Source organism: Eurosta solidaginis, chromosome 2 (assembly GCF_040869045.1).
Source record: "Eurosta solidaginis isolate ZX-2024a chromosome 2, ASM4086904v1, whole genome shotgun sequence".
In the NCBI taxonomy this organism is placed as follows: domain Eukaryota; kingdom Metazoa; phylum Arthropoda; class Insecta; order Diptera; family Tephritidae; genus Eurosta; species Eurosta solidaginis.
In genome coordinates, this window is record NC_090320.1 from 34950536 (window position 1) to 34968110 (window position 17575).

The 17575-nt window shown below is 37.6% G+C and overlaps 1 protein-coding gene across 6 annotated transcripts in view; it reads right to left on the bottom strand.

Annotated features, from left to right (window-relative positions):
- The window catches only part of ck (myosin-VIIa ck), a 92426-nt gene that overhangs the window by 17222 nt on the left and 57629 nt on the right, over positions 1-17575 (bottom strand). For all 6 annotated transcript variants that reach the window (XM_067764962.1, XM_067764963.1, XM_067764965.1 and 3 more), the window contains one exon: positions 2912-3017. In XM_067764962.1, coding sequence (XP_067621063.1) covers positions 2912-2929 — 18 coding nt within the window. In that variant the 5' untranslated portion in view covers positions 2930-3017. The remainder of the gene's footprint in view (positions 1-2911; positions 3018-17575) is intronic.

The window sequence follows — 17575 nt, forward strand, 5'->3', positions numbered from 1 at the left end:
GTTTGCGATCGAAATGGTTGGCGCTTATCGCAGTTGTAAAGAGTACTTATTGCTTTAATTTGGATGTTTTTGTAGCTTTTTATACCCAGCCGTACTTGTACACACGGTATTGCAACTTTGATTGGAAACCGCTCGGTTGTACAGGTATGAAGGAATCGAGATAGATATATACTGCCATATATCAAAATCATCAGTATCGAAACAATTGATTAAGCCAAGTCCGCCCGTCTGTCCATCTGTCCGTCAGTTGACACGATAACTTGAGCAAATATTCAGATATCTTCACCAAATTCAAATGCACGGGCTTATCTGGACCTAGAAGAAATTGGTATTGAAAATGAGCGAAATCTGACGATAATCACGCCCACTTTTTCGATATCAAAAGTTTAAAAAAAATGAAAAAAAATGTGATAATACAAAAAACGAATACCGCTAAGCTAATGAAATTTGGTAGGTAGATTGGTTTTATGGCGCAAAATATAAATTCCAAAAAATTTTGGAAAAAGGGCGTGGCAGCACCCACATTTAGAAGAAAATTTGGAAGTTTAATAAGCCATAAGGCAAAAGCCGTCAAAGATATAACATTGAAATTTGGCAGAAACACTATCCTTACCAAATTATATAGAACGAGTGTAGATAATTAAACTCGGTTAAAAACCACGCCCACTTTTCCGGTTATTGCATAGCTAGGTAAAAAAACGGGCAATAACGCTTTTTTGGTACAATGGAACTTGTGTTTTTATGTTTATTGTTCTGTTATAAAATAAATAGTTTTTGTAGAGATATCCCCATATCTGAAGGAAATCTGCAATTTTATCAGCTCAAGTTCATTAGTCGTAGCATCTGTATCATTTTTGCTTCTTTTGAATGAAAATTAGTTCAGAATAGAACAATATATGTATGTATTATTATTAATGTTCGGTTTCACCCGAAATTAGGCTTTCTTACTTGTTGTTATTGTAGTTCTTTGAATATGACTTCAAATGTAACATATAACATTTAAAATATATGGAGCGCGCATGCGCAGTCATTTAAACGCATTCATATTTCGTAATTGAGAGTAATGAAATTGCGCCAAAACCACATTTTACAAAATGGTATGAAATTAATATGCGCACCAAAATATAGTGAACAGGGGATTTTTTGAAGTAAATTTTCTCAATTTTTCTTAACAGTTAAGTTTTGTTTACTGATCTTCTAAAAAGTTCAGACCAATCAGTCTCACTTTGTTAATTGAAGAAACTTGAAGAGTCTGAATGATCTGCATATTTGGAACAAGATTCATCGAGGGTTATTATCAGCATCGCAGCATGCCTCTCACAAGGTTCTATATTCGATTATAAAACAAATAGGATGAATTCCTGGAGGACAAATAATTTTCTATACTATCTAAATTCTATACTTTCTAAATTCATCAATAAACTTTTGTTGAACAGCATTGTCTCATCAAAATCGGTTCAAACCACAATCGAAAGAAGAATGTTGTCTGAGCAAACGAGCTTCTAGCGGACCTCGAAGCCACTGGCAGGCGTATGGTTTTCTAAGCAAGGACCTGCAATCTTAGTCAGGGAAAAATGTCAGGACACATTGTACAATGTACACTCAGGACACATTGTACAATGTACTGCGATGATATCTGGATTTGGTGTATAGGTGGCAGCAGCCATATAAAGTGGTTTAGATCTACACGGCGAAAAGTTGATATCCGTTCGGCGTACAGCGTCTTGGACATGAATTTAATGCTAAACATACATCTCATGGGTTTTGCGGGTAAGGCTCTGGGCTCGTTGACAACAGGCACTCCAGCATTCTCACCAACTTCGATTTTATCCCAGCTAGTATAGATTATCGTACGGATCTGTATCCGGCAAGGGACCATCAACATCGATAACACTCCCCAAAACCTTCGGGGAGTGTCTTTATCGTCAATACAACAAAATCAACAACAATTGTCCACATTATGGGCATCGGCACCTTAATTCCCCCGAGAGAGGAATAGTATGAGGAACCCAATTGGGACAGGGGATGAATTTATAGAATTTAAGTTGCAAGTTCAAGCTGCTCCAACACTGTAGTCCATTTATGCTAAATTTAAATCTGCTCGGATAGCAAAGAGGAAATCATCATTTTAGAAATAGTATAATCTGGATAGGACGCTGTGGTGCGGTGGAAGCGTGAGCCGCTTACCAAACCGAGGGTCCTTGGTGTCCGAAGTGTTTTCAATTAGAAAAAAGTGTTTTTAATCGTCATCGCCCCTCGGAAGTGATTTGGCCAACACTTATTTCTGCCACGAAAAGCTTCTAAGTGAAAATTCATCTTGCAGATGCCGTTTGGAGTCGGCGCAAAACATTTAGGTCCAGGCCCGTAAATTTGTAGGGAAAATGGCAAAAACGGCAAAACGGAAGAGAAGCTCGGCCTTAATTTTCTCGAAGATAAATCACGCCAAGTATTTATTTTTTTTTAAATCTGGGTTTCGTGGCATTACAACATACCAAGCAACTATCACGCAGATCTCTTAGCCCCAATGAAATCGCACTTGGCGGCCTGTACGGCATTAAGAGGTTCCGTTAGCCGCCTGTAGTCTGCTCTTAAGCAGATGAAGATCAAATTAGCTAAGCCAACGCTGGGCAGACATTTACCTGTGTTGAATTCACCAAAGTTTTAAGTGACGACTGTCTAATGAGAGTCCTTGCGTACTTCCCAAGGAAGTAAATGTTCGGGCAGCAAGATTTCCTCTGCCCTCTTTGGTGCTACAGAATGCAGATCATTTCGATGGCATTCCCAGCTTACGATGAACTTCTATGAAACACGTAAAATAACTTTGTTAAGCTCGAGCTACAACAAAATTACTTATATATCAAAATTTTCAGATCTCGGGCGTGTTTATAATGTTTTTTCATGCAATACTTACTCGTGTTACAATCACCATTTTTGAACTTCATTGACCAATCTTAAGAGTAAAATATTCCAAATTTTTCAAACACAATTTGGAGCAAACTTTCTTATGCGACCAGTTTCTGAAAGAAAGAAGATAAAGTTAATATTTAATATGAGGTGATACAAATCGAATATATAATATCAAACTAAAAATATCCATACTAATTAACTTGGATATAGAAAAAGAGAAAAAAGAATAGTGGTGAAAAAAATCTAAAAGATAAATAACATAAAAAATTAAGAATTTGAATTATAAAATAGTTAAAGCTACAAAGCTTAAACCGGCTCATTAATATGTATTTCCCACAACAACAATGCATCGTCATAAAAATATTCCATTTTGCCATAGATATCTCTTTAGGTAATGCTGATCTTGCTTTACAAACTTATTACATTTGTGTTTCACTTTGCTTATGTTGTTGTTGCTGCCATTGTCGGCTTTACCTTGATTTTAAGGTGAAGTTGAATGAAATTTACGGTAAATTCACTATACGCCGGGCGGATGGTCGGCATTACTAAAAATGTTATTCATCAAAGATGCAGCAGCAGTAATGGCAACAACAAAAACTGCACTAAAACAGCTGGTTTTTAAGCAGAGTTGCCATATATCTACATATGTATGTATATACTGACAATTGTTGAGTAGTTAAGTTAAAAACTTGATTTATTTCTTTCCACAATCAACATGTTGTCTACAAAAACTCAGCCTAACAAAATGTAATACAAACTCACATAAGTACAAATATATATATGAACACAAAAAAAAGAGACAGTAACTACGAGTAAATAGTTGGTTGCAACACCGTTGTGCACCTTTCAGTATCATCAATCACTCGCCACAATTCATGGAACACGTAGTAGGTAGCTGCTAAATCATTTAAAATAGTTGACATTATACCTACTACGATCTATGAGAAAAAAAATATTTATATAGGAAACTGTTATCAGACACGCAAACGCGTTCACAGCACTTTTTCCTGCTGTGCTTTGCTCTTTTCTTTTTCGTTTGCGCTTTCCTACTACACTTAACGCATATTTGGTAGTAACGAGCTTTTTATTTAGACACGTTTGTGGTCAGTCTCGCTTTACGTCTACCAACTCTTTGCCACGCAGTTATACGGTATTTTTAATTAGGCGCAAATGCGTAGGTATTTAGTCGACCAAACGCAATACTGAATTCATAACATACCTACAGTGGAGGCTGTTAAAATTGGGACACGTAATCACTGTATAAATATATACATATATTCTTTAGCTTTCGTCTGCTGTCTTTCACCGAGTTATGTTTTGTTGTTGTTGTAGCGATAAAGATACTCACCGAACGTTTTGGGAGTGTTATCGATGTTGATGGTCCTTTGCCTGATATAGATCCGGTAACAAGCTCCATTACGGTACAAGCCATCCATCTCGGGAACGCTTTTATATGACTACATTGAACCTTCTAGGCCATCCCACCCTCACCCCATATTTCCATTAGCAACTTGGGTTCGCTAGAGCCTCGGCTGCTAAAGAAAAAGGATTCGGCAATTGGGTTGGAGAAAGTATAAATTACGTCGGCTACCCCTTAAAAGGGATACACTATATACAACCCCTTGAATCATTTGGATATTTTAGTCACCTCTTACGACGGACATGCATACCGGGTATATATTCTAAGCCCCTTATGCCGCTGTGGGAAATGTATGCTCTCCTATTGGAGCGTGACGCTGAGTGAATTAGTGAGCGAATACTCATACATCACACTGAGCGAAAAACCCCAATCTTCCTAATCTGCCTTTTGGTATCACACGCACTATAATTAGGTCTGGCCTGTGTCACCAGCCGTTGGGGGTGCTGGCTACATAGAATATGATTATGTTGGTTGAGCATAAATTATGATTGTACCAGGTGAAAAATAGGAGAAAAATGTTAAGTGGAACAAGTGAGCAAGGCTAAGTTCGGGTGTAACCGAACATTACATACTCAGCTGAGAACTTTGGAGACAAATGTTGGAGTTGAATGTTGACATAATTTACTTACATATGTACTGTAAAGATATTAAATTTTTTGTTAAAATGGAGTAACGTTCCTGCCAAATTTCATCATAATATCTTCAACGACTGCCAAATTACAGCTTGTAAAACTTTTAAATTACCTTCTTTTAAAAGTGGACGGTGCCACGCCCATTGTCCAAGATTTTACTAATTTTCTAATCTTGATCATAAGGCCAACCCACATACCAAGTTCTATCGCTTTATCCGTCTTTGGTAAAGAATTTTCGCACTTTTTCCGTTTTTCCAAATTTTCGATATCGAAAAAGTGGGCGTGGTTATAGTCCGATTTCGTTCATTTTAAATTGCGATCTGAGATGAGTGCTCAGGAACTTACATGCCTTTCATTAAGATACCTCAAAATTTACTCAAGGTATCGTGTTTACGGACAGACGGACGGACATGGCTAAATGACTTTCTTTTTTCGCCCAGATCATTTCGATATATAGAAGTCTTTATCTATGTATATCGAATAGTTTATGCCGTTACGGGGTGCCGTTATGCGAACAAAATTAATATACTTTGCGAGTCCTGCTAAGCTGAGTATAAAAAGATGGAATAGGAACAGGAACAGAGATAATAATTGGAGAAGTTCAATGAGCAGAAACGGGAAGAGGAAAACGCATTTAGTTTCAAAAAGACAAAAAGATGGGAAAGATAAAAGCATTAGCTTAAGAGGAAGGATATGAAGAGGACGAAGATAAGAAGAAAAAAGGCGTGAGTCCCAAGTAGTCGCGAATTTTTGGAGATTAACTAGAGCAGATGTAACAGGGGTAACTTTACCACAAACAAATAACTTCGCCGCTAACAAATCGATTATACTCCGATAATAAATCGATAATTTTTGATAACAAATTGATAGCATGCCGATAATATCTAAGATCGTAACAGCCCCATTAAAAATGTATAGGAAATTCGATAAATTTTCGATAGAGCCGAGAGCGCGTCGATAAAAATTCGATAACACATCGACAACCAATGTTATCGAAATTTTTAGCACTTTTTAAAAAATCGATAACTCTTCGACAACGCTATTTGAGCTTTCAGATTCGGTTGCAGTTCTCATTCACTGGGGGATCCTCCTCCAACTTGCATTTTGCTCTCACATAGTTTTAGTTTCGTCTGGAGTTTCGGTTTAGGATCCCATTCGGGTTTCGGTTCCGATGTCGATTCCATTTTCGGTTACAGATTCGTTACGGGATTCGTTTTCGGGTTCGTTTCCGAATTCTTTACCGTGCTCGCTAGGTTCCTTTCATTTCCTTTTTTCCTTCCTTTACTTTTCACTTTTTTCCTGCTTAGATACTTTAAGATATCGCCACATTAATAAACACTACTGTATGTGCAAATGCTTGCATGTCATACATCAGCTATTGAATAAAGAAATTTTTGTTAACACAAACTCATGGACTGAAGGTATTAATTGCTTAAAATGCACGTAATTCGAAAATACCTCAAACTTCCGCATTAAGCAATCGCAAAAATATCATTTCCTCAAAAAAATTAAGACACTAAGGATTTCCTTTCATATCCAGAACAACTTACTTCGCCAGTAAAACCTCGATTAAAGCCCTACAGGGCAGGAAATCTTCATCGAATAAACTGCAGACGGTCGATAAACGTACTGAGTTCCCTATGCGTTCCCACCCACTACGGAGCTGTACTACCGACGAACTAATGAGGAAGACAACTGAACATACCGAGTTAAACCAGCTAAGTGACATTGCTCTAATTGAGCAAATACGGGCTCGTATGTATTTTCGCCCAAAAATCTCATGCCAAATCAACACGCGAACTCACATGTGAGGTGCCTAGACGTACTTGCCGCGAATAATGGGGAACCGAACTAGATTCCAGATTAGTGTTAACAGTGTTTCCTTTGGTTTATTGATTCGAATATCAACGGACCACTGTCTGATGTTAATACTCGGAGAGCGAACGAGGTGCTCTGCGAAAAGACGTGTGATTGTCGGAACAGACAATGCCGTAACAATTAACGAGAACAACACTACCAAAGCAACAACAAAAGATCAGTAGCCAACGAAAAAAAAATTGCGTAGGCCAATTTGATTGTATAACCGGGCGGTTAAGTAAGTAGAGTTTTTGTGATGAGATGTCGGCTGTAAATGGACTTAAATTAAAAGCAGCTAAATTTTATATGGCAACAGTTATGGTTAAACCACTTGACTTCATATTTCAGTTTTGTTTAAAGCTCGTCATTCTACTTCTTTTTCTCCTTCTATTCCTTTTTTCTTTCACTCCATTTTCTTATCTTTTTGGTCTAATGTATTATTTCCCTTCCTGTGTTTTGTTCTGTTTATCCTCATATTTCTTCTTTCTCATATCCTTCTTTTAATTAATTTCCTTCTCTTTACTCCTTGTTCGCACTCTTCCCTGCTGTTTTATTTCTTGTTTAACATCTCCCTTTTCTTCTATTTTTTGCTATTTACTCTTCTAGCAGTTCCGTTCAAGGCCCGACGTTGCAACGTTTATTTTTCTTATATTCTTTTTATTGCCATTCGCATTCGCTTTTTTTAATTCCTTTTTTATTGCTTTCCCATTCATTCTTTTCTTCAAAATCGTTCTTCTCCCTTTTACTTTTCTTTTCTAGATTTTCCATCTCCTCAAAATTTCGATATCTCCTTCGCCGCCATCTCTTTTTCATACTCCTTTTCCGTCTCTATTTCCCCTTTTTATACACAGCTGAGCAGAGCTCACAGAGTAGTTTAATTTCGTTCGCATAACGGTACCCCGTAACGGCATAGACTAATCGAGATAGATATAGGCTTCTATATATCAAAGTGAACTTGGCGAAAAAAGAAATTCATTTAGCCATGTCCGTAAACACGATAACTTGAGTAAATTTTGAAGTATCTAAATGAAATTTGGTATGTGAGTTCCTAGGCACTCATCTCAGATCGCCATATAAAATGAACGAAATCGATATCGAAAATTTCGAAAAACAGAAAAAGTGCGATAATTCATTACTAAAGGCGGATAAAGCGATGAAACTTGACCTTATGACGCAGAATAGAAAATTAGTAAAATTTTGTACAATGGGCGTGGTACCGCCCACTTTTAAAAGAAGGCAATTTAAAAGTCTGTAATTAGGCAGTCGTTGAAGATATCATGATGAAATTTGGCAAGAACGTTACTCTTATTACTATATGTATGCTTAATAAAAATTAGCAAAATCGGAGAACGACCACGCCCACTTTTTCAAAAATAAATTTTAAAAGTCATATTTTAACAAAAAATTTAAGTAAGTATGTCAACATTCAACACTAACATTTTTCTCCAAAGCTCTCAGCTAAGTATGTAATGTTCGCTTACACCCGAACTTAGCCTTCCTTACTTGTTCTAATTTTGTTTTGTCCCCATCTTCATCTTAATTTTGATGGTTTTACAATTTATGTACCAATTTTCACCTGCCCTTTCTTATTCCCTTTCTCGCCTTTTTTCTATTCATCCTTTTCTTCATAATCGTTTTACTCCTCCCATTTACCTTTCCTTTTCTGAAAATTTTCGTCTTCTCCTTTCTGTAAGTCCTTCTTCATCTCTTTTTCCTACTCCTTTGCGTATCACTTTTCCCTTCTTTCTTCTTTTTTATTTCATATTCACCCTTTTCTTCATAATCATTATTCTCCTTCTTTTACATATACTAGTTTTCATCTCTATTCTATATCTCCTCTTTTTCTCTACTCCTTTCCGTCGATATTACCCCTTTTTCTTCTTATCATTTTATCTTGTCTTCATCTTCTCCTCCATCTAAATTTTGATGGTTGTTCAAACTATGCACTGATTTTCCCCTGCTCTTCCTTATACCCTTTCTCATTTTTCCCCCATTCATCCTTTTCTTCATAATCATTCTTCTTCCCCCTTTTACTATACCCTTTTCCAGATTTTTCCGTCTCCTCCTTTCTATATCTCCTTCCCCATCTCATTTTAATACTCCTTTTCGTACTTTTCCCTTTTTTCTTCTCATTTTGCTTCGTCTCCTTCTTCATCTACATTTTGATGGTTGTCCAATCTGGGCACCAATTTTTATCAAAAAAAAAAAAAAAAACAAAAAAAAATTGATAATAACAAAAACAAATAAAACACATAACCTAAATGTTACTTTCATATTGTCGCAATAAAAATTTTCGCGCGAATATGTATGAGATAATTAATTGCTTAATCCATACCAAACATTCCCGAAAGCAAAGCCAAAGAGTGGCAATTACAAACAGCCAATTAACGACTACACCTTTCATATTTCTCATACGAAGTGAAGCAAAAACGAATGAATAATAACAGTATGTAAAGGTGAATATGTGCAGATCTAACAGAGCAGCCACAGATCTAAGGTGTAACCGCTGTAGAGCATATACATATGTATATGTGCAATACAAAACCACAACAAGCTATAGTAAAATAGATGAAAATATATTTGTTAGCTAACTTTTTCCGGCGAATGATGATGCGAATGCAATTGCACTGTTCCAAATATGCAAGACAAAAACAACAAGAAGCACAATTGGCCTTATTTCTTGAGTGTAGCTGTGGCAGTGGATTGAAGCCGGTTTGCTACAGCAGTGAGCGCCAAGTGTGGCAACAACCACCAAACGACGACTATCGACAAGTGTGAATGGTGTTGGCGTCTAGAAAAAGAACTTCCCGATTTACAAGAATGGTTGTTACATAAAGAGTAGATATTCATATGCATGTACGTATGTATGTATGTGTTTATATATTATTATGCTGCACCTTGTTTTTGTTTGGGTTGCAAGTTATGTTGCAAGAACTGTCATACTTTTTCTACTACCTGGCTCGCTGTCAACAAACCAACGGTAACAGCCATGACAACAAAGACTCGTACAACAAGAAAAACAAATAAGTTGGTGCCAAACATTTTAATATTGTACGGTTATCACAATAAACTCGTTACACGTTTTGTAACATTAAGAAACGTTTTTACACACCTTTGGGGAAGAAATACAGTATAGCGCCAAGAATTGGAAACACTTTTTTATATTTGTGAAATTCAGTTAGATATTCCATCCAGCTTCCACATTCACAACGAGGCATTACACTGATCGGAAACCTCCTCAACAACGAAGCGTAGTATCTCATGTTTTCAAGGATTGGAACCCGTGCATTCGTTCGTGGAATTTCCTCCGTCGTACACGGCCAGTTCTAGACGTTGTTATGGCAAGGTGATCAGCGCACTTTCTCAATCAGATTTGCCTACGAATAGAGCCAATGCACATTTTATGATACCTTTTTATTTTACTTCTTATGGCGATAAGATGACCCCCTACAGATTTTTTTATCGATGTTGCTCCTTCGTCAGTGAATAGCACCACTAGGGTACTAGACCAACCGTTTCGGGATGATTGAACCTTCTAGGTCATGGAACCCCCTTCTTTCGTAAGGTGCTTGTGGTCGCCAGAGCCTCGACTAGTAAATAAACAGAATACAATACAAGTACGTGTGGTGGACATTTGGGTACATATATAAATTGTGCTGAAAACCCATTGGGAGTGTCGCGCTATACAACCCCTTAAATCCCCTTAAGAAGCATCCTATCTAATCTTGTGATCCAAGAGCTGGAACAGGGTATAATTTTTACTCACCTTAGGAATCGCTGCGAAAATACCTTCCTTCTTGAACATGATACCGAAGGAAAAGCCTCGAAAATAAGAGCACCGACTTAAATAGTTTTCGTCTGTTCAGACGATTGCGTAGTAGTGTGCTTTAGACTGCGAACAAAGGCCACATTCTTTATAAAGGATTTTAATCTGAGATGAGTTGTGAGTAAGGCAAGATATATTTATTATGCCGGGACACATTCGTCCTACGATTTTATGGGATCTTGCTAGCCGCAAGAGTACCCATAAATATTGGAGAACAAATATCTTAACACATTCTGGCAACACTACCTAAAATCTCTTAGAAGAAGAACCTAGGGGATAATGAGATTCCGATCGAAGTAGAACATACAGGATAATGAAATTTCAATCGAATATAGGCCTATATATATACTGGCAAAACTATGAACTCTTTATGTAGGTACAATCTCTTACAAATAGAACCTACAGGATAATGAAATTCCGATCGAATATAGGGATCATGAAGGTTCATATGTATCTGGGTTACAGTCTAGAAAACAGTCAAGTCTTAAGAAGTGGCGGTCTACGAAAGGAAATCTTCAAATGCAGCAGGCTTTCGATGGATGTTTGGTTTTCCTCGCCTTTCAGAAATATAGACTTTTGGTTTGAACTGAAAGCATCTACTTCAGTAAACATCATTGTTTATGAGTATAGCAGGCTTTCCTGCATGTATTTGCAATAAAACTGTTCAATACTATTAAGTTTTGAAATTTAGCTTTTGTGGCTTTCTGAAATAGTTGGGCTTCTCTGAGCGGATTGACAAGGATGTTATTGCTGTCTTAAACGAAAACATATTGGCCGTCCTTTGAAACGAATAGAACAACTAAGATAGGACTGCGGTACAACGTGATCGAATTTTCAAAGTACTCAAACCCATTCGCTCACTGTTGCTACGGTCAAAATAACGAACCAAACCTATAGGGAACATATAAGCGTAGAATCGGCTATATTTTAACGAATTTTTAAGGCTTAGTAAGGATCTGCTTCGATTTTCCAATCGTAGCACATCCTGCAGTTTTTGGTGTTCGTGTTAATCTCCGCTAATTTTATCTCTACAATTTGTTGCTGTCCTATTATTTTTTCCTATTACATGGTTCAAAAGTTTGAACGGCTATTCCTTGCCTGAAAGCGAAGTGTTCCAAAACTTGCATGAAGCAAAGCTTGTGTGACATTTCGTCATAAGGGTAATAAGGTTCAGTTTGAGCTTGTATTTCAGGCCAATTTTTAAAGGAACAAGCAGTTTGCCATGTAGTTTGGTTAGAGATTCTAAACCGCGTGACCTCCCGCCAATCAATCACTATGGATATTATTGTTACGAATATTAGAAAAACTAAGGGGTGCTGCCATCTCTAAGCCGATGCTAAGCAGCGCCTTGCATGCACATCCATAGATCAATCATTATGTATCTACATAAACGAATCAATAATTGTGTCTACACATATGTAGGTACACGCAGCTGAGAGCAACGCACAAGCACATGCAGATATCTTATCTGAAATGCTCCTAAAGGTATGCAATTGTGATTGTGGAAGTGTCGCTCACACATACAAGCACATGGGGTATGAGAGAAGCTATAAAAATTATACATCTGTTGTGTAGCTGAGAAATTTATAACTAACTAAGTAAACTTCTGGAAGCGCCTAGAAGATGCCACGAGGAAATCACAAAGTATAAAATCATCAGCGGTAGAGGCGCTATGGGCAGTTTCAGTTAAGCACGCTATCTGTCGGGCAATAGGTCAGTTTCATTTAAGCTGTCAGTTTGGTTATTAAGCCAGCTAGTTGCAAAGTATAAGTGTTATTGTGAAGTACTTTAATAAAGGCCCCTTTTCCATTATTCAATATTGGAGTTATTTATTCAACAGTTTAGTGATACGAACTTAGCAAAAGGGCAAATAAGATGATTTGCAGTAAATTCGTTACATTATGAATAGATAAGATGAGTCCAGTGAACAAACTTCCAAACTAGCATGACCGTCGTTCCTTTGCGCGCTGATTCATTATTTCATAAGTATTTTTGTTCATATGCAGCAAACAAACGACGCGTCGCGACAGTCATGATTGCTTGTGGGTTTGTTCATAGATGAATGGATTTGCAACTCTTTGTTTCGAGAGAGCGCTGTAAAATGCACATTTTTTATAACATTTGTCAATGATGCCACTCCAAACAAAAATGAATAGGTCTGATGTGGGAATTTTTGACATAGATTTTAGCAATTTTATAGTTTCAATCCTTTAGTAAATAATTTTCGAAAAACATTCATTTCTTTAAACTTATTTTACAATAATACGGCTAGTAAGAGTTAAATATAAACAAATCTAAGTAAAATTTACATTTTAATTAAATTAATTAGTCAAATATTGTTAAGCATTTAACTCACGGTGAAATCCAAATCTTCTTTTGAAATTTGAGTAAATTTGACCTAGGATATAATAGTTAACATGATTTAGTGGATAGGGCTTATCTTACATGTCTGATATTCCAGGTTCTGTGATCAAAATTACTGCTTGAGTCAGGACTTCATATTTACAAAACCTGTTTTTAGTGATAACTATTGAATGGGAAATAATATTTACTCTCCGCCTTCGAACTAAATATGTTTGCACTAAAAAGTATTTTTATCTTTTTTCCCGTAATTTTTGAACGCATCTCTGCAGTTTTAGAACAGACTAAAGTTTACCGAAATTTTTGGCCCGTTTTTCGTTTTAGCTGGCACATATTTTGTTCTGGCAAAAAATTTAAGATAAATCCCTCGTGAGAGCGGACAAAATGAGAGCGTAAACAAATGTTTCGTATCAAGTCATCTTTGGGTTCGCTACTGATCTTTTTATGCGATTAATCTCCTAGTTATGTAGGTGTGAAACACTTACCCTCATGTTCAGTATAGCGAATTTGATAACTTTCTTTCTTTTATGGTTCTTAGAATAATTTATTGAGAAAAATTTGTTATTCTAAACAAGCGTCTCTATTTTGCTGACCCTGTACTGTATAAGGTGGTACTATCACAAACAAATGATAAATTTACACCTCTAAATGTGTGGTATTCATATAAAATAATTAAAAAGCAACATTTTATAACGGTCGCGCGCTTTTATACAAAGGAAACATATCTAAATGAGTAAAAAAGAAGAAAAAAAGGAACAGAACAGTCTCTCCATCTTCGTTTGTGGCGTTTTTGTCGCATTTCATGCTAGTCGCTGTTGACACAAACTACTTGTAGAACGACACAGAATAAGTTAAAAAACTCGTACAACAATTTATTATGTTGCTGCCAAAAGTTAGTTAAAACTGGTTGACCGATGGCACTGGTTTATAAGGGGACCAACCAGTTGACGTCCACTTTATGATGTGCCTAGTTGTTGTTGCCTTACTTTACTCTACTCGCTTGTATAGTTAGTTCCACTGACTAGTTGGTTCTGGCATTAATTGCAATGATTTGCTTAAAGGTGCAAAAAGTATTTATTTTAAAAAACCAGTTCTTTTTTTGGGTACATTTTTATGTGCAACATTCCTTCTTTTGATGATAAACGAGTACCATTAAAGTTCATGCTCATACTTTTTTATTGTTGGTTGCATTGAACTTTTTCGTCAGGCTCATGCTTTGGTTGCGGTTTTACTGTTGTAAATCAACATTTTCAATATCGAAATAGCCATAAAGCGACCTTCAGTCTAAAAAGAAGAGATTTAGGCAAGGAGATTGAAAAGGGGAGGTAGACATAGTAATGATTGCTTTTTGAATTTAACATCAAGTGGACCGCAATTCAGTGAGAGGCACGTTAAAACAAAGTGACTGCGTTTGAGCATTGATTGAAGCGTAATCACAGCTCTCATCGCAACAGGACGTCAGGCTTTGCCAATATGAATCAATGAATCCGTGATTTGTGATGCTACCCAACGCTAGATGTCACAATAAGCTACTACATCTAATAATACTTCCCTGCAAAAATCACTATGGACCAAGCGAGTGCGAGTAAGGACGGGGCTGTCTTTGGCTGTGCCGAAGACTTCATACCTTTCATGAATGGGGCTGAACAATAATCTTATCCCGTTCGTAATCTCCAAATAATCGGATGTATAAGATAAGAAATATATAGTGAACAGAAGTACATACCTAAACGATTTTTAAGATAAATATAAAATAAAAAATGGCAAAAACCCCCCTTATCTGAACGATCGGTTGTATGGGATATATATTATATATAGCTCCGATCAAAATTATTTTTACAGGAAATCTTCTATGATATATTAGAATATATATCACCAAGTTTCACGTTTTTATATTGGAAAATAAGGGAGAAATGGCCAAAAATCTTTCTATCTGAACGATCGGTTGTATGGGATATAACTATATATAGCTCCGATCAAAGTGATTTTTTCAGGATATCTTCTATGATATATTAGAATATATATCGCCGAGTTTCACGTTTATACTTTCTAAATTGCGGCAGGAATGACCAAAATCGTCTTTATCTGAACGATCGGTTGTACGGGAGATATATGTTATAGTGGTCCAATCCTACCGGACCCGACAAATGTCTAATATAATACAAAAATATATCCTTGTGCCAAATTTCATTGAGATATCTCAACATTTGAGGGACTGCTTTTGCGTTCAAACAGACAGACGGACGGACAGACGGAAAGGGCTATATCAACTCAGTTCGTCGCCCTGATCAATTCGGTATACTTAACGGTGAGTCTATCTTCTATATTTCTCAACGTTACAAACATCGGACCAAAGTTAATATACCATTTCATGTTCATGAAAGGTATAATATGGTCCAATTAACATTGCGATGTCCTAGGACAGGACCATATACTCCAGCTCAGCATTACATCAGAGTCCATGGAGAGCCCACTATGACACAATTAACATTGCGATGTCCTAGGGCTGGACCATAGACTCCAGGTCAGCATTACATCAGAGTAATCCATGGAGTACTCCAGAATGACACAAGTGGACCACATGATCCAACGATTTTTGTAGGGTTAGCCACATGCTCGCTCGTTTATATTATTGCGATTTTTTTTAAACTGTCGGTGCGATTTACTGTAATATTTCAGACCCTGTGACAAAATCGAAGCTTTCGCTGTGATTTACTAAAACCTTTCAGTCGCTGTGACAAAATCGCAGGTACGTGAATGTTTGTAAACTCTAAAGAGAGACGACCTTGAAGGCAGGACGAAGTCACGTCAGTTAGTACATAAATGTGGTGGATTCTTAACTGGCCATTGATTTTCGCTTTGGGAGAATTTTCACAAACTGAATTGTAATGATTTTGTCGCTACAAATAATTCAAAGAGATATCCATGCAGGCATTCCCTGAAGCTGTGCGACTTGGGGAGAAGGATTTTCAAATGAAAAACACTCGCTGCATGTGTGACAGGATTGGATGTACATACATATGAAGTGAGAGTTGGAGTGTAGCCTATTTCTGCCTCATAAAGGGAAGACGGTAGGCGCTCGGCATTATCTCTTTCATTTGCGGAGATAGTAGGAAGCAGCCGTGTGTGCTCTGTAGGCTAAGTTTGGCCGCGAGTAGCAGCTTGCACTTGTTGTGGGTTGCTGAGCAACAATACGCCTAGGTGAGGACCACAAAAGATTTGAAGAAATAGCGGGTCAACGTATGTTAGGAGCTATCCCAGAACACCTCCCTTGATGAAGCCATCCATTTCACACTGGTTTTAAAGACCATTCCTGACGATTTTCGTATTCAGTTAAGCCCCCACTCCATTCTCTTACAACACTCAAGCCAAATAGGTTATGTTAGGTTGAACTAGCCGGTCCATGAGGACATATACTGGTTGAGTCCGTAGTGTTACCAGAAGTTTGTAGCAACGACCAAACTGAAAAACCCTATCAAAAACCAGGACCTATGTTATAAAATAACTCCGTCCTCTTCGCAAAGACTAGAAGCTTCTAAGGGCTTGAGCCACTTGCTGCTTCTAGATCTGACAGCTGTATCACCCCTAATAGCTGGAGTCTTAGCCTGGAGTCGTGCAGGGCACGAGCACAGAACGTGCTCGATCGTTTCCTCCTCCAACCCGCACTTCCTACATCTGCTATCACTGACCAAGCCTAATTTAAAGGCATGTGATGCCAGAAGGCAGTGTCCAGTCAGAATAACCGTCATGAGTCTACAATGCTCTCTTTTTAATGATAGAAAAATAAAATAAAAAATAAATGTAAGGCGCGATAACCTCCGAAGAGATCTAAGGCCGAGCTTCTCTTCCAATTTGCGTCGTGCTCCTCTTGATTTTTCCCTACAAATTGGCCGGACGGGACCTACATGTTTTTATGCCGACTCCGAACGGCATCTGCAAGGCAGATGAGTTTTCACTGAGAGCTTTTCATGGCAGAAATACAATCGGAGCGCTTGCCAGACACTGCCGAGGGGCGACCCCGCTTAGAAAAATTTTCTTCTAATTGAAAAATCTTATTTCTAAAATTTTGATGTTGCTTTGCCCGGGAGTTGAACCCAGGGCATACGGTGTGATAGGCGGAGCACGCTACCATCACACCACGGTGGCCTTAGAAACAACTTTGTTAGTCTAAGGTTGTAAGACCTACACATAATATTCGAGACTTTACAGGCCCGCGCTTGAACCCACGCCTTTCCCGCTTGTTCGATCATGTGCACCTCTCGCCTTCGCGTAATCTCGCCTAGTATAATTGGGACGTCTACGTAGCAAGCTTCAAAGGATGCGCCCTTTTTAGCTAGTTCATCCGCTTTTTCATTCCCATCCATTCCCATATGCCCTGGGACCCAATATAGATGTATGCTTCTCCCTGTCCCAATTCTCTCCAAAGACTGCCTACACTCTAACACGCATTTAGATGCTGTACTATGCGAGATTATTGCCTTAATTGCTGCTTGACTGTCAATATAAAAGTTAACACGGTTACAGCTTCAGCTATTCTCTTCCAGGGTTTTTACTGCTTTGGTTACGGCTAAT